This window comes from Hemibagrus wyckioides, linkage group LG22 (assembly GCF_019097595.1).
Source record: "Hemibagrus wyckioides isolate EC202008001 linkage group LG22, SWU_Hwy_1.0, whole genome shotgun sequence".
In the NCBI taxonomy this organism is placed as follows: Eukaryota; Metazoa; Chordata; class Actinopteri; order Siluriformes; family Bagridae; genus Hemibagrus; species Hemibagrus wyckioides.
The window spans coordinates 6,890,734-6,916,535 of NC_080731.1; the positions used below are offsets into that span (position 1 = coordinate 6,890,734).

The following is a 25,802-nucleotide window of genomic DNA, read 5'->3' on the forward strand; positions in this document are numbered from 1 at the left end:
GGGTAAGGAAAGCTGAAATACTTGAAATACAATCTTTACCTTGAACAAGGGTGCCAATAATTCTGAAATTGGCTGTGACCTATATGTACTGGCCTTTTTAACAGATACACCCACTATTCCAGTGCATCTACCATACAAAGTATCTACTGTATAATGCTATGCATAATAAAAGGCTTATATTAGGTGACATTTTCAATGAAATTCTTGATGACTTGCCAAAAAGTGGCCCAAATTACCGCCTTGAGGCTATAAATATACACAAATCCTGCCGGCCAGAAAGTTTCAGATTCTACAGCAGAGGGGGGGAAAAAAACTGTAGGTTCAATTTATTGCCTCTAGGTTATTTTTATTCCAGTTTGAGCGTGGAGGAGTTGCTTGAATTGTGCTGATGTTACAGCATAGGTGCTCCTGACATTCCCAGTATAGCAGCAAGTTAACAGCCTGGCACTTAATAGACAAAGAGCTGAAGTTCACATCATTAGCCTGTGCCATTAAAAACGTTCCCAGTCTGCTGTCACAACCACAATAAAAAACAAAAAGGTAACACAAACTAGAGGCTGTGACTTGTCTTAAAGAGAGCAGGTGAGCTGCGGATGCTGTGTCCTGGGAGCTGTAAAGAGAAATGTGCTGAATTTGAAGTAGTTACAAACCTCTTTAAGGTTGACTGGGGATGAAAGGAGCATGCTGGCTGTGTCGTTGGACAGTGAGAGATTTTGGGTGAGGAACTGCTGGAAGTGAGTCGGATTCCTTATGACGCTGCCTAAAGTGAAGCCTGGAATTACGAGACAGAAGAGTTTCAGATCGGCTGTGCAGCTCAATCATAATTCAACACATATTATATTGAGTCACGCTTGTGCTATAAAAAATGACACCCTGTGCATTTAAACAGTCACTATGATCGCTGCAATCGTCTTGCAAGATCTGTTGGTTTAGTTTTAGGCTGAAGTTGTTGTGAAAAATTGTTGTGTGGGTATCTCCAGACCGTGACTTGTGTTGAAGCTGTTTTCAAAGGGACTCTGAGCTGAGCTGAGACTCTCCAAATGATGCTGCAGTGACTCCAGCTCCTCTCCGAGAGTCGGCCCCTCCGGCGCGAACAAGTGATTCTGCTCCACGACCTCCCCGATCCGCTCCAACAACTGAGTCACCCTAAAAAACAAAAGGACAAACATGGCTTTGATGGAAGAAATCCAGAAAGGAAAAGTGCAAAGTGTGTGTGAGAATGAGGAAAAAAAAATAAAGCTTAAGGAATGCCATGGTTAGTTAGAGATCTGTTATAATCCGGTACATCATTACAGTTCTGAGCTGCAGTCATAGTGAGAGGTTCATTACGCAGGCTCACTGCTTATACACACACGATTACAGGTGCTAATGAGGACTGCTGTTAGGTGCTACAGACACAGTGGGAGTCTTTAAAGGTGAAAGAGAGAGATACAGCATTAGAGCATTAAGCCTTGGACTCACGTGGAGTTTTTGTACTGCAGGAAGCCGAACTCGTCTCGCTGGCCATCCGGACACAAGGACTGCATGACGGGAATGATGCCCGCCGAGGTCAAGGGGGCGGCGCTGTAGAAGGCTGATCACGCCGTGCCGAAAAAGGGGATAACAGGAACGCCATGGATGGAAATGGATGAGGATGATAGTAGGTCCAGTAGAGATGGTGATTAGTAGGGTTTAATTAATCAAGATGTGTATGTTGGAAAGGACGAGGAGGGAGTATGAGGAGGTTAGAGAGAAGTCATTGCAAATAAGCATGGAGTGGCAGAAAGATGTAGGGGTTAGGAGGCAGACGGGTGAGGTGGAATGGGTGGAATGGACGGGAGGGGACATGAAATTAAATCAAAACCAAACGAAAGAGAAAGAGAGAGGGAACGGTCACAGCTCAGATAAATAGTCAGGAGGTCAGGGAAGGTTTCAGATGTCAGGTCAGATTGTATTTGGTAAACCAGCTTTAAAGACTCATTTACTAACACACACACACACACACACACACACACAAATGAGCTGTCTTTCACTGGAACACAGAAATACTAACCTCGGTATGTTTCCCACACACTACACCCTACATATCGACAAATCTATAAAAAGCTCCAGTGTACAGCCAGTTTATTGAGTTTGACTTATCCCATATCTACACACACTGGCTGCTCTTTGAAGTAAATCTACCATATAGGTCACTCTGTACGCGCCCAGAATCCTGTTTCCCTGCTGTTTTTCAACCTTGTGAAGCTATCAAGCAGATTATTACTGGATTATTAGCTTGTGTATAACTGTATCTACAATTTTGTTACTGCTTCAACATTGAGCCGATTTACTGTAAAAAGTACAAGACACACATACACAATCTACTGTACCATGGCAATATAACTGTTGCATTGAGAAAGAGGCATCATATCAACAGACACTGATGGACAGGTTGAGACGGGGAATGGCAAGGAATAAAACATGAAGAAGAGTGCTGTAAAGGGAACAAGGTGGTGATAAAGGCCAGCTACTGCTACCACCCCGAATTATATTTATTTCTAATAACGGCATATCCTTACGTCATTTACATTTCTTCCCACTGTCATTCATTTATGGAGCCTTCAAAAGAAGTTCTCATATTATAACAGATAAATAGAAGATATAGACCCTCCCAATTACAGAATTGGGCCCATAAGTGGTCTGATGATTTAACGATCCTTTACTTAATGAATGGCTCTGGGTAATGTGAGCTTCCATTCCAAAGTAATGGCCATTTCACATTCAGCCCGAGGTGCTGGTCATCTTGGCATCTCCCTCGGGATGTCAACGCAAGACTCTTGGCACTGACAGCGGTGTACGGAAAGTTAAACATAATCTGCTGACTCTCCTTTTCTAAAGTGTTCGGATACTGCAGCAGACAGTCTGCGGAGCTGGCATGTACTCCTGCTCGTTCTCTCGCTTCTCCTTCCTCTCTCCGCTAACAAGTCGCCTCCTTCCGGCGCTCTGGAATCAGACGGCTCATGCTCGCTGTCGGCACCTGCCCATGCAGTAAAATCTCTCTGTTTACACAAGCGGGTGTCATATTTCTCCTGTTCCAGTGATGGCTGGTCTAGTGAGACACACTGGCTGTCGCACCGTTCAGGTCTAATACACTGCTTCCTGACATCTACTTCCTCTCTGGCCGAAGGATTAACACAGCAAATGCGGTCAGAGGAAAAGCCTGCTCACTGGATAATTCCATTAAACAGGTTAAACAGCAGTGTGTGAGAAGAGATTAAGGTTTAACATTTAAAGGAGAAGTTTGGCCCAATGTAAACAATTTCCCACTTCCCCCAGGGTTTGCCCAGGGTTGCTTTTCTAAAAATTTTGCAGTGGCTAATACGGCAATACAAGTCAGACTTACCTTATTCGGGGCAAATGGAAAATTCTGTCAATTTGTATTTTTCCACCAAACTTTTCCTTTAATATATTATCTTTGTAAAAGTAGTAGTGTTGAAAAATAAGTATTAATGCTGACATGTTAGTGCACACAAAGACATTTGCAGACCTTAAACCTCGCTGAACCTTTCATTCATTAACTCATATGTTCATTAATACATTATGCATAAAAGTGTAGTAAGGGTGTGCTGATGTCTGCTCAGTGTCCGGTACTGTAATATGGTCCTTGCTTTCATTGATAGATTAATGAAACTGCAGCACATTTCACTCGAGTAAGCGCTTCATACTCAAACACACACACACACACACAAAGACGTGCACTGCTACACAAATTAGAGCCCACACCATGACACACATTGAATTAGGAAAACGGAGAGGCTAGATGCAGCAAAGATGGAATGGCACACACAAATTTCATAAAATATCAGATAAATAAAACAATGCTTAGACTTACACACTGGTCCAGCATGCAGTGAACATGTACCATGGAAATAAAGTCAGAAGAATACACAGAGAGAGAGAGAGAGAGAGAGAGAGAGAGAGAGCGAGAGAGGGGACAGATGATAGAAAAAAAATACAAGAAAAGACAAAAAGATGGTGTTTGATTTTGTTCTGCATCGGAAACAAAAAAGGACACTATGGTGACGGAGATTAATGAGGACGCTCTCTGAGAAAGAACACAACTATTCACTGTGCCAGAAGCCAAAACGTCTTTGCAATCGACTAGGATTAGCAAAGTTGCCCAATAATGCTGCGTGGCCACATACAAAAAGACAGTAACATTAATATCTAATATCCATCAGCAGCTAAATTCAACTCATTCATCACACAGAGATGAGCACTCTCCACTCTCCTATGCACTCACAGCACTGTTATTGACTGCTGTAGGAGGAATACTGGAAGTGTTGGGAGTGTTGGGCGCCATATGCTAACGTTTTCTCACCATTTAGTTGCCCTTCCACCTGAGAAGTTCTGCTAATTAAGTGGAAAAAGGAATCGTTCAGTGAAAAAATGGACAACAGGTCACGTTTAATGTTTCCTTTTTGTTTGTTTGATTTTTGGGGAAGGATATCTTGGCTGATCAATTAGGAAAAATTTCATTTCAAATCACTTTTATTTTCTCCTGTTAGATCTATTTTACCTTCTTTCACGGGGATGGCTGGTTTTTTCTGCCTCAGACCCAGCAAGATGAAGAAAAGAACCAGAGGGATGAAGATCTCAAACGCCAGCACCCACTGTGAACACACACACACACACATACACAAAGCAATTTTATATTGCTTGTCAGGATGCTTTTTGTCTAACTGTCTGTGTTGTAATGTAGTGTGGACAGCCCTTTACTGTTAAAACAAAGTACAATAAAGTTATTTTTATAAACTTGAACATTTATGCAACAGTGTTCTAGCTATGCATGCTAGCTAGGTTTCTTGCTAACATGCCAATATCATGCTAGCATTTACACTTAGAAAAGGTTGTAAACTGACCCAGAGAAGAGAAGATCTTAATGTAATGGTCAGATTAAATGTTCTACTTAATTACTTCTTTGTGGGATAAAAGCTGTAGACTTTTTTAAAAGTGAAGAAATCCTCCACAATCATTAGACTTACGCATTTTTTGCCACAGACAGACTCAGAAGATATGAAGCTCAAACACAGGCACCGTCTATCAAAATACCGTTTCCTAAACATCACTTGACATATAAAAATGTCATATAAATGGTCTGCTGCTAGGATCACAGCTCACAGATGTTTCTACTACGTACATTGTCTCCAGCTCTGAACATGGCTTCATTATTACTGATTTTCATATGCACCAGTCCCTAGAGTTTGTACTACCGTGGTGTGATTGATTATTAACTATTACAGCAAATAGTATAATCTAATATTTACAAATGTGGATTTCCAACAAATATTAGAACACAAAAAAATCGAAATACACTACCAGTCAAAAGTTTGGACACACCTTTTAATTCAGTGTTTTTTGTTTAGGGATTTATTTTCTACATTCTAGAACAATACTGGAGATTTCAAAACTATGAAATAACACACATGGACTTAAGTAATCCATATGTAATGACAACAAACAACAGTCAGTTGTTATTTTAAGACACGAAGGTCAGGTGTTCTGGAATAGTTCTTGCAAGAACAGTATTGTCAAGTGCATTTGCAAAACCCATCAAGCACCATGATGAAACTGGCTCACATGAAGACCATCCCAGTAAAGCAAGACCAAAACTGACCTCTGCTGCAGAGGAGAAGTTCATTTAGAGTGACCAGCCTCAGAAATCACCAATTAACAGCACCTCAGATTAGAGGCGTTATGAAGGCTTTACAGAGCATCAGTAGCAGACATATCTCAATATCAACTGTTCAAAGGGCATTATTGTGTATTTCGGCCGCCTTCAGCATTGTTTTACAATGTAGAAAGAAATAAACATCAGGAAAGACCATGGAATTAGAAGGTGTGTCCAGACATTTGACTGGTAGTGTATATAAAAAGAATAAATTATTACATTTCAAAAGTTTTGGCACCTAAATCAAGCAACATATTAAGTGCTTTTTGCAAGCGTGTGAAGAAAAGCATCTCAGCACAACGCATGAACAACACATCAACAGCAGAAGACCAGATCAGCATCCTGTCAGCCAACTGAAGACTGGGAAAAGTATGATGAATTTCAATTTAGGGTCGGAACCAAACCTGCTTCACTTTTGCTGCAAATTCCGTTATGTTAATATCAATCAAATGTTGTATGACTGCCACAGCCTATTGTTTTGTAAGTATTGTTGGGACCTTAGATGTGACTTTATGGCCACAATTTACCTGATAATGGTTTTATTTATCTCATAATGGCTGCATGATAATACACAATGTCACAAAGCACCGATCATCTTTTACTTGCCCAGTAGGATAGGTAATAAATTTATAATTCATCCTCTCCTTAACAGCAATTAAATAAACACTGATCAGCCATAACATTAAAACCACCTGCCTAATATTTTGCAGGTCCCCCTTGTTCCACCAAAACAACTCTGACACGCTGATGGACTCCTCAAGAGTTTGATCTGGCTAACCAAAACATTAGCAGCAGATGCTTTAAGTTGTGAGGTGGAGCCTCCAGGGATCGGACTTGGAGGCCAAATCAACACCTTGAACCTCAGCAATTATCCGGAAATTGGACGCAGTCATGATCATAATTTGACAATTTGGTTCTTGTCAATCCAATCCAAGTCACTCATTTTTTCTTCCTCCAGCACATCAACATCAACTGACTCTTTATTCACTCGCTGCCTAACATATCCCACCCGTGGACTCGTCACCTGTCAGCGGTTTTAATGTTATGGCTGATACAGTAAATTCACAGATGTAGGGAGTAGACAGAACAGGAGAAAAAAACACTTTAATTAAGAATCGATTTGGCATGGAACAGTTGTTTAAAAAGAAATAAACGAATAGGTAAATTAGACAGAGAATCGTTTTGTAGGTCAATTTGTTTGAGCCGGTAAATCCTCCGGTTGCCATGAAGGTCACCTACTACACCAGACAGCCAACGTCTGCTGCCAAATATGCGATCTTCAGCAGCCAAATGGCCTGAAGCTGTTACACAATACAGTGTCCTGTTACAGGGGTGGAGAGTGAGCTATAGAGAGGAGGAAACAAAAGCAAAGCAATTTTACACACACACACACACACACACACACACACACTCACACACACCACAGCAGGTGGCTTATCTGAGCCAGTGGGTTGGATAAAGTATGCAAATATATGCTTACATTGTCAGTGTCAAGAACATGCTCCACTATTAATGCATGCTTTATAGAGTCAATATGCAGCTTCATGCTAAAATGCTGAACACTTGTGCTTTTCATGAGCTTTAGTTTTGCAGGGTAACACTGACATTTAAAGGAAAGCTCCACCCTGACACACATTAAATGGATTTGGTGCCTGTTTTGTTGTGTCCGTGTTCAGCATTGAATGTCTTTGTCATGTCTCACTCCACAGTGGTGGTTAATATGAAAGTAGACTCTCAGGGCTTTAAGAATTTGTAGTTAATTATACGTCTTTCCGCTTTACCTAGCTCTTAGTAGGCACAAATTATAAGAAATACTTATAATTAACCACAAAGTATTATTATTATTTTAATTATTTTCATAGAAAAGAGGTTAGTTTTTGTCTCACAAATGTTCCTGTCTTCAAAGTAAATGTTGATATCAAACCCATTCCTGCTCTCTGAGACGCCCCAAGTGTTTGTTCATAAACATCTAAAATTACAGGAGTCCTGATTCGTTTTATATCAGACTTACAATGATAAAATCTTTCATTTGTTTATACTGATCGGAAATGTCTATTGAACACCAGAGTAGTAGTAAAAAGGGTTAAAAATGCTTCTGTCAAATTATTTGGGATGTCCTTAGTGATTTTTTCCTTCAGTGCTTGTGATGTAATCTTAAGTTTATTTTACCCACACAACAAAAATAGACAAAAATCCATATCTTGCAGTGTTGTGTATTTTTGTTGTTGTTATTTTTTTTTTTTTTTTACAGAGCTAGGCCTATATTTGTCACTGCAGAGCTCTCTCATAGAGGGAAGGAGGTGTGGAGATGATGATGATGATAATGATAGCTTTAAATGAAATTAGGTTAACACTTTGGATAAGCTGTACCTCTGAATCTCTAAAGGAATCACTAAACACCCACGTTGCACATTTGAGCAGGTACGTGGCTGTTATTCAAAAATTCTTGCTGTGCCGCCAAAAGCTGAGAAGGCCACGTCACACCATTATATTGCTGATTATAACAGAGCACCCTTAAATGTTTTCATCTTCATCTTAACTGGAAAAATACCGCAGTTGTATCTATCACAATACGTTTTCTGATCAAAAGAAAGGAAAGAGAAAAATGAGACAGAAAACGGAGGTTAGTTTCGAAGCTCATTTCTCTATCACGTCTGTCTCTTCACACTCATTCCATCTCAGTGTCTCTCAAGGTCATGATAAACAAGGAGCCTTTCTGCATGCTTCCCTCCCGATACACAAAGACACGTCTGACAAACTCCACAAAGCTTCAGTTATCAGAGTGTGAGCAGCGAACAGTGAGTACACACACTGCTGAAAATCAGCGTCCACAGAGAATGCTTGTCTCTCTTTAAAAAAATTCTTAAAGCTTATTGATTTCAAAGTTATGGAAAGGGCAAAGAGAAATGTTTGATTTGAATATTAAACAGTCCCTGTGTTTGAGTCAGTGAGGGAGAAAATGCCTCCTCAGATTTCCTGCTGCTGAATTTGCATGTCGGAGGCTGAGCTTCCATTATTTATAGGTGGACCAATGCATCTAAGTGTAGGCTGTCTGTTTAATGCTCTGTCTTTCAGGCAGAGTGCAGAGGTAGTGCCACACACACACACACACACACACACACACGGTACTGACACAAGCTATATTAAAGTTCAAGGCCAAAACCAAGCAAGTCAAACACAGCAGCCGTAAACAAACACAGCTGAAGATCAGCTCAGATCAGATCAAGATCCAGAGTCCGTAATCAAACCATGCGAAGAAAAGCTATGCATGATGAATATTCCCAACATCATCCAAGATATTTTTAATGATTTATAATTGTTATCACCTAAAGGAAACAGATTTTAAAATCCTACATTTGCACATAAACTTGAATGTCGGACTCTTCAATTAAACAGCACTGAAAACTACTAATTGTTAATATTGTGGGATTTTCTCCGAGGAGATTATTATGGATTTTTTACCATTTCTCCAGTGTTTTAAAGCTAGTTAACACAGCAATGCTGCACTGTTTGTCTTATTAACTTCAGGCGAAAGAAAGAAGGGATAGATAGATAGATAGATAGATAGATAGATAGATAGATAGATAGATAGATAGATAGATAGATAGATAGATAGATAGATAGATAGACAGATAGATAGATACATAGATAGATAGATAATAACATGTAACACCGTGATGTATATAGCAGACGAGCCTTAGCTTGTTTTGCTGATATAACATGGTGACTATAAAAAATAATTACAATTCATTCTTCACTGAATAAAAATTGAATACTAAATAAAAAAGTGATAATTAGCTTGTTTTGCTGATATTCCCTAACCCTGTGACTATAAAAATGATTACAAGCCATTCTTCACTAAATAAAAATTGGAATTGCTGGTGGTGAGGAGTACTTAAAGTACACTAATGTCCTGTGTGACCGTTTGGTAGAGTCACTTAACAAATTTTTTTTAACTTAACCCAAGCCAATTGGGCAGCGATTTGATAGAGGCCTATACTTAAATAATTATGGGGTTTGTTAAAAAAAAAAAACAGCTATATATTGTTGTTATTATTGACCGAACTAAATTAATAATGCAAAGTAAGAATTTTTCCATTGCTTTGGACATTAAAGGGTTAAAGACTTGAAGTGATAGGAAAATAATCATCTTTGGTGTAAAGGCGGATCACACCTCATCAGTACTGATTGTTTTCCTATTATATTATTCTTCCATAACTAGCACACTCTCTGTATTTTATTCCACACATAGTAATTTGCGTTTTAATTCATTGTGCAAGTCAACATTTGAGAAGCCATGATAATATGAACGCTGACACTTCAGTAAACTCAGCTACATGTTTCTCATACAAAGCTGTGGTAGCTTAGTGGTTAAGGTGTTGGCTTACTGCTCAGAAGGTTGTGTGAATCTCAAGTCCACCAAGTTGCCACTGCTGGGCTTCTGAGCAAGGCCCTTAACCCTCAATCGTATAAAAAGTGATAAATAAAGTCGCTCTGGATAAGTGATATAATTGCGTCCGTACAAAATTTCAGCATGCTACCGTATGCATCAAATATGGTAGCAGTATCAGTATTATACGGCTGCTGTCTTTAATAGAACTATCAATATTTCCATGAGAGATATTACAATAGATGTTTGTCATTTACAGTTTATTTCAATTCAGTTAGTTCAATTTATCTGTAGAGCGCTTTTAACAATGGACATTGTCTCAAAGCAGCTTTAAAGAAGTATAGAAACATATAAAACAATTATCCCTAACATTTATCCCTAATGACCAGGCATGAGGCGAAGGTGGCGAGGAAAAACTTCCTGAGATGATATGAGGAAGAAACCTTGAGAGGAATCAGTCTCAGAAGGGAACTTCATCCTCATTAGGGTGACACTGGACAATAAATAATATAAATGTTGTTTTCTACAACAGCAACCAAGAGCTCTTGAGGAACTAATAGTGTAGTTTCTGAGTTCATTATAGACTTTGCACTAATTTCCTTCCTATATCTGGCTGAGGTAACGACAGTTCAGAGACCGTGTGATAGTCTCCGAGTGGTTCTATCCACAGCAGTCCCCTGGGTCACAGGCTGTCCATGCAGATCTATCCCCAGCAGCAGTAAGCACCACCAAGTGATGAGACACCAACCAGGGGTTTATTAAAAACTCAAGCTTAAATCAAAGTTTTAGCCATTCTTGTGACTCATGGTATTCGGCAGATTAACTGGTGATTGAGTTTAATAGTAAAAATCCAAATCTATTAACAACCTGGGATTAATGAAACTTTAAAGAGTGCACATTAAAGTGAAATCACTATCTCAAATGATGTGGGTGCTGTCGGTGGAGATTGTGCTAGTTTCAGTAAATCAGACATTTATTTGCTCTGGAGGTTATAGACTTTTTATAGACTTTTAACACAACCACAAAAAAACAAAACAAAACAAAAAACATCTGTACTGACATTTTCCCGCTGCTTCTCCACAGGAAGACCCTAATGGATGGAAACATTGTAATCCAATAAGAGCATCAACAGGAGCTGAAAATGCCACTCTGCATTCATGAGCACATTGTAGACCGACATGTAAACTGAAACTCTATACCTCAAGTCTGAGATTTAACTAGCTGTGTGTGTGTATTTGCATGTGAGTGTGTCTGTATTTGTGTGTGTGTTTGTGTATTTTTGTGCATGTGTGTATCTGTGATTGTGTGTCTATGTGCATGTGTATGTGTTTGTGTGCGTGTGTGTATCTGTATTTGTGTTTGTGCATGTGTGTGTTCATGTGCGTGTGTTTATCTTCATTTGTGTGTGTTTGTTTGTGTTCACGTATTTGTGTGTGTCCGTATGTGCATGTGTGATTGTTTGTGTGTGTGTCTGTATTTGTGGGTGTGTGTTTGTGTATGTGCATGAGTGTGTGTTGTCCGTCCGTGTGTGTATCTGTATTTGTGTTTGTGTATGTGCATGTGTGTGTGTGTCTGTATTTGTGTTTTTTTGTATGTGCATGAGTGTGTTGTTGTGTGTGTCTTTATGTGCATGTGTGTATGTGTGTCTGTTAGTGTGTGTTTGTGTATGTGCATGTGTGTGTTTGTGCGTGTCTGTATTTGTGTATGTGTTTGTGTGTCTGTATTTGTGTGTGTGTGTGTGTTTATCACTGGCTGTTGACATGCGGTGGTGGTAGTCATGCACATGCTGCAGGTCAGTGGCTCCCAAAGGACTCAGCCTGCATCGATTTCTCCTTCATCACGTAAATAACTAGTGAGAGATTTCTCTCAGGGTTTCCCTCAAATATACACGCTAGTGTATATATATACATATGTACATGTATATATATACACTATATTGCCAAAAGTATTCTCTCACCCATCCAAATAATCAGAATCAGGTGTTCCAATCACTTCCATGGCCACAGGTGTATAAAATCAAGCACCTAGGCATGCAGACTGTTTTTACAAACATTTGTGAAAGAATGGGTCGCTCTCAGGAGCTCAGTGAATTCCAGCGTGGAACTGTGATAGGATGCCACCTGTGCAACAAATCCAGTCGTGAAATTTCCTCGCTCCTAAATATTCCACAGTCAACTGTCAGCTGTATTATAAGAACGTGGAAGTGTTTGGGAACGACAGCAACTCAGCCACGAAGTGGTAGGCCACGTAAACTGACGGAGCGGGGTCAGCGGATGCTGAGGCGCATAGTGCGAAGAGGTCGCCAACTTTCTGCAGAGTCAATCGCTACAGACCTCCAAACTTCATGTGGCCTTCAGATTAGCTCAAGAACAGTGCGCAGAGAGCTTCATGGAATGGGTTTCCATGGCCGAGCAGCTGCATCCAAGCCATACATCACCAAGTGCAATGCAAAGCGTCGGATGCAGTGGTGTAAAGCACGCCGCCACTGGACTCTAGAGCAGTGGAGACGCGTTCTCTGGAGTGACGAATCTCGCTTCTCCATCTGGCAATCTGATGGACGAGTCTGGGTTTGGCGGTTGCCAGGAGAACGGTACTTGTCTGACTGCATTGTGCCAAGTGTAAAGTTTGGTGGAGGGGGGATTATGGTGTGGGGTTGTTTTTCAGGAGCTGGGCTTGGCCCCTTAGTTCCAGTGAAAGGAACTCTGAATGCTTCAGCATACCAAGACATTTTGGACAATTCCATGCTCCCAACTTTGTGGGAACAGTTTGGAGCTGGCCCCTTCCTCTTCCAACATGACTGTGCACCAGTGACCAAAGCAAGGTCCATAAAGACATGGATGACAGAGTCTGGTGTGGATGAACTTGACTGGCCTGCACAGAGTCCTGACCTCAACCCGATAGAACACCTTTGGGATGAATTAGAGCGGAGACTGAGAGCCAGGCCTTCTCGTCCAACATCAGTGTGTGACCTCACAAATGCGCTTCTGGAAGAATGGTCAAAAATTCCCATAAACACACTCCTAAACCTTATGGACAGTCTTCCCAGAAGAGTTGAAGCTGTTATAGCTGCAAAGGGTGGACCGACGTCATATTGAACCCTATGGATTAGGAATGGGATGTCACTTAAGTTCATATGCGAGTCAAGGCAGGTGAGCGAATACTTTTGGCAATATAGTGTGTATATATAGATATAGATGGCTGTTTGGCATGTAACGTATAAATCCAAGACAAGAGTTTCTAAATATTCCTCACCCAACCCAAGGGTTTTTTAGTGAACGTGTACGTTATTCATATTTTTCTCCTGCCATCATGTGACCAGGATATTACAAACTAAAATAACATGATATAGAATAACATAAAACCCACAACCCACTACTTCACCCAGATTTCTGCATAGCTCACTGTAGACTTTTTGCCCAGTTCACTTCACAAAATACACTATACCTACACACCCACTGCGCACACTTTGTACTTTATTTAATACTTTATTCACATTCATTTCATTCATATCAACAGATCAGTCACTGCATGGACATGGCAAATTTTCCTATATTTTGTCAACAGCTTTCCAGTTTATTGTACAGCGGACCGCATTTCATTTCCTGTTATTCTATTTTGATTTGATCTCATTTTATTTGACTTTTAAATTCTATTTTTTTACAACTTTATCTCAGTTTGTTATATTTTTAAATGAGGTATAAACTCACTTCCACATCCACTTTATTAGGAACACCTGAACCATTCATTCAATTATATAATCAGCCAATCATGTGGCAGCGGTACAATATATATAAACATGTCAAGAGAGTAAGTTAATGTTCGCTTGACTTTGACTGTGACGTGGTTGACGGTACCAGACAGGCTGGTATTTTTGGAAACTGCTATTTTCACACACAAGCCTCTAGAAGTTAAAGAGAATGGTGTGAAAACAAACATCAGTTGAGCAACTCTGCAGGTGGATGAGAGTCATCAGAGGACTAGGACTTGACTGGTTTGGCCCGAACAGGAAAGATCTGATAACTGAAAGAAGCAGCCCTAGTGAGCAGAAACGCATTTCAGAATGTACAAGATGTTAATGTTTCAGATGGATGGGCTACAACAGCAGAAGATTACATCTGGATCCTACAACCAAGAACAGAATACAGAGGACATGGACAATTGAACAGAAATTAAGATAAACACAAGACAACCATACACAAACAATAAACTTGTCCTCCTTTTAACAGCACCATTTATTTTGTCTTAAATTTAAGATTAGTCTCAAATGGTTTGCTTCGTTTAATTCATCTATTTTTCCACATTTTATTTTCTTTAACTGATATTAAAATAAAACCAAAATCATCCCATTTGTGTTTGTAATTGATAGAAATAGACTATTTAAACATGTGTAATCGTCTGTCAAATGTTGCAGTATAACAATTACAGGATTTAATTTGAAGCTTAAATTGAAGATAAAATTGTCCATAACTTGGACCTAACCCTAAACCTAACCCTACACAATCTGCCACCATCTGCTGCTATACATAAGTGTACATGTTTACAAGAACCCTCTTTGTTTACACTTCTATTATTTTTGCACATTGTACTGTTACACAGAATGTATACTGGTTGGTGCTATTTTGTGTATTTTGTGTATCTGTCCTGTACTGTTTTGTTTTCTGTCTTTGAGTCTTGCACTGTTTGCACTAGGTTGCACACGATGCACTTTACGTAGCTAAGACAACTTACTTTTAGCCTTTCGCTCTGTGATGCATTATTTAGCACCTGGGTCCTGCAGAAACGTTGTTTCATTTCACTGTATACTGCGTCAGCTATATATGGTTGCAATGACAATAAAAGCTTCTTCACTTGACTTGACTTAACAAACTCAGAATGTTTTTTTGTGAAACAGTCTTTTCATGAATGTGTAAACATTTCTTGTGTAAATCTTCCTATAACAATTTATAAAATAACTTCACTGGTGTCCAGGTTTACAAATGAGGTGCAACATATTCAGAGGAGAACGTCACCCTGTCCTTGATACACTATATTGCCAAAAGTTTTGGGACACCCCTCCAAATCATTGAATTCAGGTGTTGTTTTTCAGGGATTGAGCTTGGCCCCTTAGTTCCAGTGAAAGGAACTCTTAATGCTTCAGTATATCAAGACATTTTGGACAATTTCATCCTCTCAACTTTGTGGGAACAGTTTGGGGATGACCCCTTCCTGTTCCAACAGGACTGCACACCAGTGCACAAAGCAAGGACCATAAAGACATGGATGAGTGAGTTTGGTGTGGAGGAACTTGTCTAGCCTGCAATGAGTCCTGATGTCAACCAAATAGAACACCTTTGGGAAGAGTTAGAGCGGAGACTGTGAGCCAGACCTTCTTGTGCCTGACCTCACAAATTTGCTTCTAGAGGAATGGTCAAAAATTCCCATTAACACACACCTAAACCTTGTGGAAAGCCTTCTCAGAAGATTTGAAGCTGTTATAGCTGCAAAGGGCGGACGGACTCCATATTACATTACATGCTAGGAATAAAGCTACAATGCTGCCAAAGCAAAACCGTTGAATGAATCTATACTTCTGCAGGAAGATACAGGATGAGTGTGCTGTAGACGTTTCTTATTAGTGCAGGTGGTGTTTCCTAACAAAGTGCTGTTTAACAGTTCCCACTGCACATGCATATAAATGCCATAAAAATATTATTATTTAATCACATAAAAGTCCAATACAATTTCAGGTCTCTGTTTTCAAAATTAATATCGCCTTCAATATCAAAGGTGTACCTTTTTTATGAAAAGAGTCTTGTTTTTTGAGTCTTGTTGAGGCCATCAGGTTATGTGCCATGGGACTGTGCTGATAAATAGCAGAATCGATTTAAATGAATGAAATCTGACAATGATTCACACAAAAATAGCTTATTCAGCTGGTTTGGTTTATGGATTTAAGCTAAGCTAATAATATAGCATGAGTAGCTCTTGGCCATGGTAATTTTGTCGAAGTAGCTCTCAGAGGACAAAAAGGCCGGACTCCCGGACTATTATATGTGAAAGTGCATTTGGAGTTCCAGCTACATGCGACTGCGCTGTCGTCAAACTCATAATCTCCCTACAGCAGTGTGAAACCTGAGACAGCTGTGCATTACTGGATGGCAGTGCCGCAATGCTCAATGCGCTATGACAGCAAATCCGCGATCTGTCTTCCAAACAAGAAATAGAAGCCTCCAAAAACTTCTGAAACAGACTTTGATCTCGCTGCTTAATGCCTCCACCACTTTTAATCAGCAGCAATCATAGCACATCACAGCCCTCGAGACCTTCTGTACAGGAAAGTCATCAGAGCACGAATTACTGGAAAGTCTGAGCTCTGGGGCTTCTTTTTATCTTCCGCCAGAAAACACAGACACAGACATTTTCTCTGCTTCAACTTATTCAGCTCCTACATGATTAGAAAGATGATCATGCACAAAATGGTGATTAAGAAGTATAACGATGACTCTGTGCTGCGATGCAAATGGTCAGCCAACAGGTTAAGAGACAGATTATTATGGCTTGTCTGCAACCTGTTTGTTCGCTCTCATCTATCTCCCAGTCTCAGGTCCTGTTTCTGTCATCCAGTAATACACAGAGATCACCGAAAGATGTAAACATGTAAATGTCACAAATGTTTGCTCTGCCCTCTCCCAGTTACATCAATGTTGAGAAGGCAACTTTTACAGGAATCTTTCAAGAATATGAGTAAAGTTGGTGAACTGTATAATTAAATGAAATATGAGCGCTAGCTTCCCAAAGGATTAGCAATCACCAATCTTGCTTAGTAATACAGGCGGCTTAGAAAAAGCTGCTTAGCAGTCAGGTCTACAGTTATTCTTGGTGCATCCAAGACTGGAGTACATTCGGTACTAGCGTACTCCAGTGTTAAATGTTCTACGCAAAATGCTTAAAGCTTGGCTTAAACGGCTGGTAACACAAATACCAGAATAAGTACGAAAGTGAGTAAGTAAAACCTTTAACATTGCCGTTGTCGTTGTCACACAGCTCACCACGGCCTACATACACCACACTCACCTTCAAAGCAATTACCTCTACTTCTTTATTGCCACTGTATTCACAAGTGTTTAATGTACAGGTTACAAGCGTCTATGTTTCAGTTTCTACTTTGCAAAGTAATCGTTCATTTCTTTTGCATCCCTTATATTACAGATCCTGCCTGTGATCTACATATATAAAATTTACTTTATATTTTCTGCCTTTCTGACCACTGTTTTTGTCTATCTTGTCTTGTTAGCGACTGACCTGTGCCTGTTTTTGCTTGACATATTCTACTGGAATATGCCATTGACTTATTCCTAATAAAATGACCTGCACTTGCATCAACTTCAACTTCTTTAACTTTCACAAGATGCGTAACGTTAGAGCTTGTTTATTGAAGCACTTTCTGAGGAACCAGACCTCCTGATTCTTGCTCTTTCCGATTCCCTCATGCATTCTGTTCCCAAGCTTGGTGACACATTCTCCGTTCATTAGCAGTGTTGTGCAAGGAACACCAGAGAGAGTTGGTACACAGAGGAGGGACATCCCGTTTCAACACTGTTTTTTTCCCCATCAGGCCCTGACCTGCCATGTAGAAATCCAGGAATGCTCAGGTGGGACTCACTTAACAACTTTACCAAGAACTGTAACCAAGTGAACACTAAACATAACAAGATCGTCATTATTAAGTGTTTATGATCAGGTAAAATCTTTGGACTAACTACACACAGTGCGTGTTTTCTTTTCATCATAAAACTGCCTTTAGTGCATGTATAAATAAAATTGCAACAGGCGTTTGGATCCACTTGTGCAATTTGTCTGGAGCCCAGTTATACAGATGGCAGCATTAGAAAAATGAGTCATCTAACTTAAAGGTTAATTAACCTACGTGTTCTTTCAGTGACTAATTCATCTGGCTGTAATGAGTGTGAATAAAGAGTCATTATGTGTGAACCTATTATCTATAAAAAGCACATGAAAGCAGGAGTCACAGCTACAGGGCCACTGGGAGCAGACATTGACATGAATTTGTTTAAATTTGTATGCCCTTGTGCAGTCACACATGGGATACTGGTTTGCATATATTAAGTGGATGGAAGGACGAATGGAAGGACAGATAGACAGTTAGACAGATTGATAAACAGATAGCTGGAGAAAGGTGAAAACAGGTCATTGCACCGATATCACCGTTTTAAATTCAACACGATCTCACTAATCCCTTTAAAATCTAAAAGAACACTGTAGAGCTGTGTGAAATGTCACAATTTTGATGTCGCTGTGCTTTAAAACAGTGTCTTTGTTGGGTTAATGTGTTGTAATCAATCTTATATATTGTAGCATAAAATATGTTAGCAGATCAGATTGGACAAATATGTCAACTCTGGTGAAATACTGAAATACTAGCTACGATACTTCTCGAATTGTTGTTAGGGGTCGCAGTAGTGGATCATCTGATCTGGCACCGTATAATTGATTTGGCACAGTTTTTATGCCAGATACCCTCCCTGATGCAACCCTCACATTTTCACCCAGGCCTGGGACTGGCACTGAGAGTGCACAAACTTTTGTAACTCCCAGTGGCTAGGTCGGTTCCCTGCACTGGAATTGAACTTCATGGCGCTAACTACTACTACTACTACTAATAATAATAATAATAATAATACAATTAGGACAGTAAGAGTAGTGAAATCCTATGTTTGTGTGTTGTATGTCTACACTAAATATAGCATAAGACGTTCAAATATAAATGCATAAAGTGCATGTTTCTGAACACTTCTCCACGAGTTTTCTGCCACAAACAAAGTCATGTACAGAATGTTAAATACACAGTGAAAAGTATTAAGCAAATGCTTCACCAAATTACCTAAGAACCTATTAACGTGCCACCCTCAGATCCTCCCAGGACTCTAAATTAGTGTTTTATTAAAGGCACCTAGAAAGGAAAATCTGTTAAGCCTATTGATAAAAGACTCATAAGTACTATTCAAAGAGGTTTGAACATAATGAACATAAAAAAAAAAATGCTCTGGCTAGTCAATTCACACAAGAGAAAATATCTGTGTAATTTGCAGAAATTACACCAATTATCCTGGTTTATTATAGAATAACCTGGATGTTCATGTCAGCATTACGAGACTGCAAAACAACAACTCAAACAACAGCAAGACCTGAATCATTGAGGGAGCTGCAAGAAGCTGTAGGTAGCAGGCTGTCAATGTCTGTCATGGTGGTAACCCTTGGATCATGCTGATGGACACCAGTGACAAGAATATCGGTGCCTGTCATGGTGGTCACCCCTAGAGCATGCTGATGGACACCAGCAGTGAGGTAAGCCATCAAGTTAAAGAAAGAGGCCTTCCAAGCCAGGAAAAAAGACTTTCAGGTTGCCTCAAAGATGTCAAACTATTCACCTCAGGAAGAGGAGACAAGGACATGCTGAGCAAAGGTGTTGGAGAGTATTGACCTGTATTGGGAAAACTGTTGAACAACAGTAGAAGCACTTACCTTGAATCCTTAACCCAGCGGATATACCCTCTCTTAAGGTAGCAGTTCTTTGGTGTTAAGCACCAAGGTGGCAGGGGAATAAGGAATTGGGGTGGAGATTATGATGGTACTAAGCATGGCCAGGGTTATGTGGATAAAATTCTTCTTTGCATAGAGACCTAGGGCAGAGACTTTGGAACAGTTTACTGATACCCAACTTTATGAGTGGTCTTGAGTCCTATAATCCCCATAATGAGCTGAGTTTGTTGATACCTTGGGGTTGACCCAGGCCCCGTTAGAGAGATTATATCTCACAGTTAACTTGTACATCTTTTAACCTCCAGGAAGAGCTGCAACTCGGTATAGATATGCCAGGATTCACTTTTTCAGACTGGTGCCTGTCTTTTAATATATTCAGCAAATAATAAAATCAGCTAGAAGACAAGGAAGCCAAACATGGATGATTAAAAGACAAGAATAAATTATCTAGTACCACCACAGATGGGAGGTGGGCATCAGTCATTCTTCTTTCTTCCACCCAGCTGTCTTTATTTTACTGTGCTGTCAGGACTACAGAGGACCAATCATACACACACATGCTGCCCTTGAGATGTCAAGAAAGACTCCAACAACCAAGACTTGCAGACTTCATGCCTCACAAGATCCCTAACAGTTCATCTTCTCCTCCTCTTCCTGTTTTAGCTTCCAGGCCATACCTTCACTCTCCATCATTCCTGTCACCGTGACCACTTTGCCATTTCAGACTCGCACACTCCTCGGAAATATGATAATGTGGTGTATTAGGACCTAATAACAGTGATCATATCTCAATAGGAGCTGCCAGTCAGAATGGGCACGGCTGCTCAGCGAGACTTGTTCACTGAAGCAGGATTGGGAGAACATGCATGCTGTAAACAGGCTGGCTCGGCTCTCTTCCAGCCTTTTGTACAAACAGACTGTAATTTGGAACGAATTTGTTGAGTGACATAAGTGAGGACACAAAACAAACAAGTGTGGATCAGCCAAGAGTCATGAAAAACACATTACACACTGAGCAGGAGATCTGCTGCATATCTAAATAGTATACAGCTCTATTTCTTACTCTCTTTTTTATTTCTAAAGGAAGGTATCTGCCCTAGTAGACATGCTAGACGAGTGTGGAACGGGCTTATATATGAGAAACACCTCAACTAATATGAACAAAGGGAAGCAACAGATGAGAAAGGAAAGAAAAGTGTTTATGAAAAAACAGGTGGCAGATGTTAACCATTCCACTGAAGCAGGTGCAGTGCTATAGGGATAACAAGGCAACATTTGCAGGATAAAGCAAGAAAAACACCCTCAAGGTGAAGCTTCTTCCCACAGTGCAAAAGATAACAGGAGGCAAATTGATTCCAAGTTGTGACCATCAACCACCAACCAGCTCTTCTCCATCCTACAAACAGCAGGGATGGTGAAAGCTTACACGTGCTTCCTCTGAGATCTACTGCTCATGCTGCGATTCTAATGTTTGCACCCTCAAGAAAAGGTCACTAGCAATTCATTTGACCACACTGAAAAAATGCATCGGTTCCATGTGATTGAACTGAGTGAATTAGCGTCCGTACATCCAACACTGGTGACACATTACCACTGCACTATTCTACCACATATAGTGTAAGCATCTATATTTAATACTATAGTTCCCATCCGTGCCAACATCCTTGTGAGATTTCACAATGTAATGAGTTTACGTTAATACTACATGGCTGAACGCAAGGCTGAGTAGACATTAGCCATGTATTCAGTCGACAGAAGCTTATACACAAGCGAGAGTCTAATTCAATCATTAAACTGAGCAGTGGGGGGTTAAGGGCTTTGTTTAGAGGTCCGAAAACCTTCCCATGACAAAATCTTAACCACTTAGCTACCACCACCTCTGGTACTGCCACATGACTGAGAAATTGAGTGGGAAAGGGGCAAACAGAGAAGGAACAATGATGACTGACAGAATCCAGACACACACACACCCCACTGCTCCGCCTTCACACAGCGCAATCAATTTGTTGCCCGCCTTAGCAGGGACACAAACAAAGCAGGCTTAGTCACTGCCTGCTTAATTAGAGAAAGAGCTCACATGAAGGTCCTGGTAATCAGCTGAAGGAGGCAGGAAGAATAAACAGCTATATGTACAGACAGACAGAAAAACAGCATAAACGGGCAAAATGACAGCGAGGGAAGTGATAATCCGGTATACCGGTATCAGCGAGAGAAAAGCAGAAACAGACAGACAGGAGAGAGATAGACAGGTATTGGTAAGGGACAGTCAGCACAAACTGATAGACATGACACAGAGGACAAGATGATATAGCAGAAAGAGACATATGGGTACCGCAGAGAGACAGACAGGCAACATGGAGAGACAGACTAGCATGAGTGAGACAAGGGCACAGCATGGAAAATTTGTGCCACACACTCCTGTGTGTGTGTGTGTGTGTACATGTGTGTGCTTTTTATCTGAAGGGTATATATAAAAAACAAGGCAGGGAGAAAGAATGTCAGTCTCCATGTTTCTCTCCCTGTCACTCCTCATTCTTCTTTGCTTTTTCTTTTCCTTTTTCCTGCTCCATTCACTCTGACCCATTTTCCTGTCATTCACTTTCTCTTTTCCATTGCACTCCTCTCTCTCTCTCTCTCTCTCTCTCTCCATACAGTGCCTTATATAAGTATTCACCTTTTCTACATTTTATAGTGTCACATCCAGGAATTGAAATGAACTCAGCTCTTACTTATTACACAATATATCTAATATTTCGAAAGTGTGAAACATTTTTTCAATTAAACAAACAAAAAAAAAGCATGCATTTGTTGGTTGCATAAGAATTCACCCCCCCCCCCACCCCCGTCAAGATGAATGTTATGCAAAATCGCATTTGCAACTCCAAGTCTCTTCTGGAATATGTCTCTCAGCTTTGCACATCTGGATCATATTATTTTTCATCGTTCTTCTCGGTAAAATTGCTCAACTCTAGCTGGAGACTGGACATTCTTGAACAGCAGTTTTCAAGTCTTGCCACATCAGTTATATTGAGGTCTTTTTTTGACTGGACTGTTCTAATAAAACACACCAGCTTCGTTGGTTTATTAGGGTTGTTGTCCTGTTGGGAATCTATGACAGACCTGGAGAATCTAGAACTGGCTTTTATTTGGTTTCATCCATTTTATCCTCATTTCACTCCAGTCCAGTGTCCCAAATCCCTGCTAATGAGAACCATCCATGAGAACCAGCATGAATGTTTCTTCCTGCTACTTAAAGTGAACTCAAAAACACACCACACACACAAACACACCAAACACAATCAGCCCTTCCGGTGTGTTCAACCTGATCTCACACACTCTCTTTCCTCTCTCCTTCCACACGATGGGAAGATAATCCCTATACCAGGGCCAAAGTCAAGGCAATCTCAGAGGACAGTTCTCACAGAGGTCGTGTTCACCTTCGGCCACCGCACCTCCTCTCCCATGTTTCTACCCATGCTGTATAATGACATGCAGAAACAAATCACATTCTGGAAACCTCCTGCAATTCATTCATAAAAAATAAAAAAAAACTGTGTGAAGGAGGTAGAAACTGGTCCAGCACTGCATGGCCTGATTTCTCTTTCACACCACGTTTCACACTTAGAAAAAAGGTCAAAAGAAAGAAAGCACTGCCAAAAAATCCTCACAGAAGTTTCACCTGTTCAAACATAGGCCTCATCTCTTAAACATCTTGTCTATAATGATAAGCAGGGATGTCTACTTGTAATGATATAGTGCTGCCAATGATCCTGAGACCGAACTCAAAAGACAGAAATCTTTACTAACGCTGACATTTTGAAGTAATTTATGAAAAATCAACAGCTTTACCGTCACTGCATCACTAAAGAACAAATCTCTTTTATTGCTTATACTTTGAATAAATCCAAAACTAAAAAATTCAAGCTGTATTCAGAGAAAGGAAGACGTCCAATCGAGATAAAATTGTATGTTAATATAAAGGCTGCCTGCTGAGATACCTTTAACTGGCTGATTTATGAAGTCTGAATACAGATACTGTTAATCATCATATGGATCCCATAATCCTGTGCGTCCTCAGCTCCGACACAACAGCCGATCTGGAGAAAACAATTTCGCTTGACACGAGGAAGCAGCAGGTCATCGAGGTCCCTGCCTTCTGTATGGACAATATATTTTTAATTCTTTGTTCTCACAGATCTAGCTTGAACGTTCATAAGAGCAATCTATTTCATATTACCCAGCCTGAGCTGAAGCTTCTGCGAGAGTAGATATGTAAAGGCCATTCAGGGTAAAAGGGGATTTGTACTCTGCTCTTGCTAATACGAACAGACCTCACATCACCACATGCACATTTGCATTAGCCAGGCTGTAATGGATGTAGCTTTTATGACAATATGGCCCAATGTGTCCCAACACTCAGGAAGCCAATCTAGATTCATCTAACCATTAACAGAATTGGAAACATATCAAGTCACTCTGTACATGAGAAAGGTTTGCTGAATATTGCTGAAGATCCTGAAGCTGGTTGCCAGAAAAGGGTACAATTGATATTGTATAGTCCTAGTTAATGGAGCCTACTTAATGCACCATTGCATTGATTACTTAACTTGTCAGCTTATATTGTTTTAAGGAAAATTTCGAAGGTTTAAACTGCGTCACCAAATGTTCCACCAATAAAAACCTGCTGAAAAATTGAAAAACACTCTCTGCTGGTTTGATACAAAGATCTCCTAATGTGAGCGACTGTCTGCTCTGATGAAAAAGAGATGAGAGATAAGAGAAGCGGAGATGATCATGACTGGCATCCCCTAGCGCCCTACTCAAACGCAGCCCTGGGCATAAACACAAGGGTGATGTTAGTATTTTATGGCAAGCACTGTAGCCCAACTAAATTTCTCTCTGAGAATAAAAAGAAAAGCTCAGTCTAATGGCTAATTGGTAGGCTGGCACTGCCAAGCAGCATCGCCTGAGTGAAATACCCAGGGAAGCATTGGCAGTCTTCAGAAGTGCAGGCTTTTTGGCGTTTTTCCCCGTGAGAAAGTATCTGCAGGCTGCGGAGCTCAGATTCAGGATGAAGGGATCAATTATTAACAGCTTCACGCAAAGTGTCATTTATCCTCACCACTTTCTGTCTTCACCTTGCATGCTCTCTTCCTTTTAGCAGAAGTTTTACTCTGACTGGCTGCAATTAAACTGGCATTGTGCTGGCGTAATAGATGTTTTATTGTGTTAGTGGCTGGACAATAAAGATCTGTTCTCTCTCTTTCTCGTTTTTCTCCCCCCTTATTCCCTCTGGATCAGGCAGACACGAGCCGGCGGTGACTCGGTCGAGTGTGACGAAGATTGAGATCACTTTTTGGCAAGCGGCCTTCAATGACTGATGCCTGAAACGATGACGCTAGCTTGTTGAAGAAAAGGACACCTGTTGAATTCTTGTTGATTCGCTTTCTATGATAGTTACAACGGACACAAGGTCTATATTTTCTATAGGTTTAGATGTTTATATAGCATCTGTTATCACTAGTTCTCAATTAGTGTTTTGCATTCCTGGAAGGAGCTTCCAGTGTCAGCAGAAAGTCAGAGGCACTGTTGAAAGTCTTCAGAAAGTCCCACTACCTCATCACTGAATATTTCCCTATAACAGCATGCAATGCATTTTATTCTCTGTTAGTCTGGTTTTCACACCAGCTCCTTCGCTGTAGTCCGAATCCGTGTGTGATTGTTCTTGGTGCCCTGCAGTGTTCTGCTCCGGTTTCAGACTTACTTGATTCTATTAAACCCCCTTGCATTTGCGTTCGATTTACGCCATCATGACCGAGCATAGAGAACATAAAAGATGACTCACCATATTTTTAGTGCCATTATGCACAGCAGAGTGAACCCAAAGTGAACCCTGACTACTTCAATTTTGTTCTTTACAGTGCAGAAACCTCTGCATTCGGGTTCAGTACTATGGTGCACTTCTTCGTCCACATGACAGCTTTTACATTACCAATTTTTCATGCAAATCATGCTCTGTTTAAGACTAAACTGCCAGTTTTGTCCAAAAGCCGCTTTAGAATATAGCGCAGTCCAAGATTATGAGCCAAATCAGCTTGCTTTAAAAAGTTTAATAAATACAACATAATATAACATACTATGTAAAATATTAAAATTGCCCACTTTTGAGATATGGGCTAG

General features: G+C 40.3%; 1 protein-coding gene across 2 annotated transcripts in view; it reads right to left on the minus strand.

Moving 5' to 3' along the window:
* abca2 (ATP-binding cassette, sub-family A (ABC1), member 2) overlaps positions 1-25,802 on the minus strand; it is a 75,282-nt gene that overhangs the window by 34,374 nt on the left and 15,106 nt on the right. The window contains exons 2-5 of one of the 2 annotated variants that reach the window (XM_058375251.1): positions 4,541-4,634; positions 1,462-1,573; positions 983-1,146; positions 651-772 (exon numbers count right to left, since the gene is read on the minus strand). In XM_058375251.1, coding sequence (XP_058231234.1) covers positions 651-772; positions 983-1,146; positions 1,462-1,573; positions 4,541-4,634 — 492 coding nt within the window. Of the gene's footprint in view, positions 1-650; positions 773-982; positions 1,147-1,461; positions 3,857-4,540; positions 4,635-25,802 lie in introns of those variants that run through there. The other variant, XM_058375252.1, reaches the window with a different exon arrangement.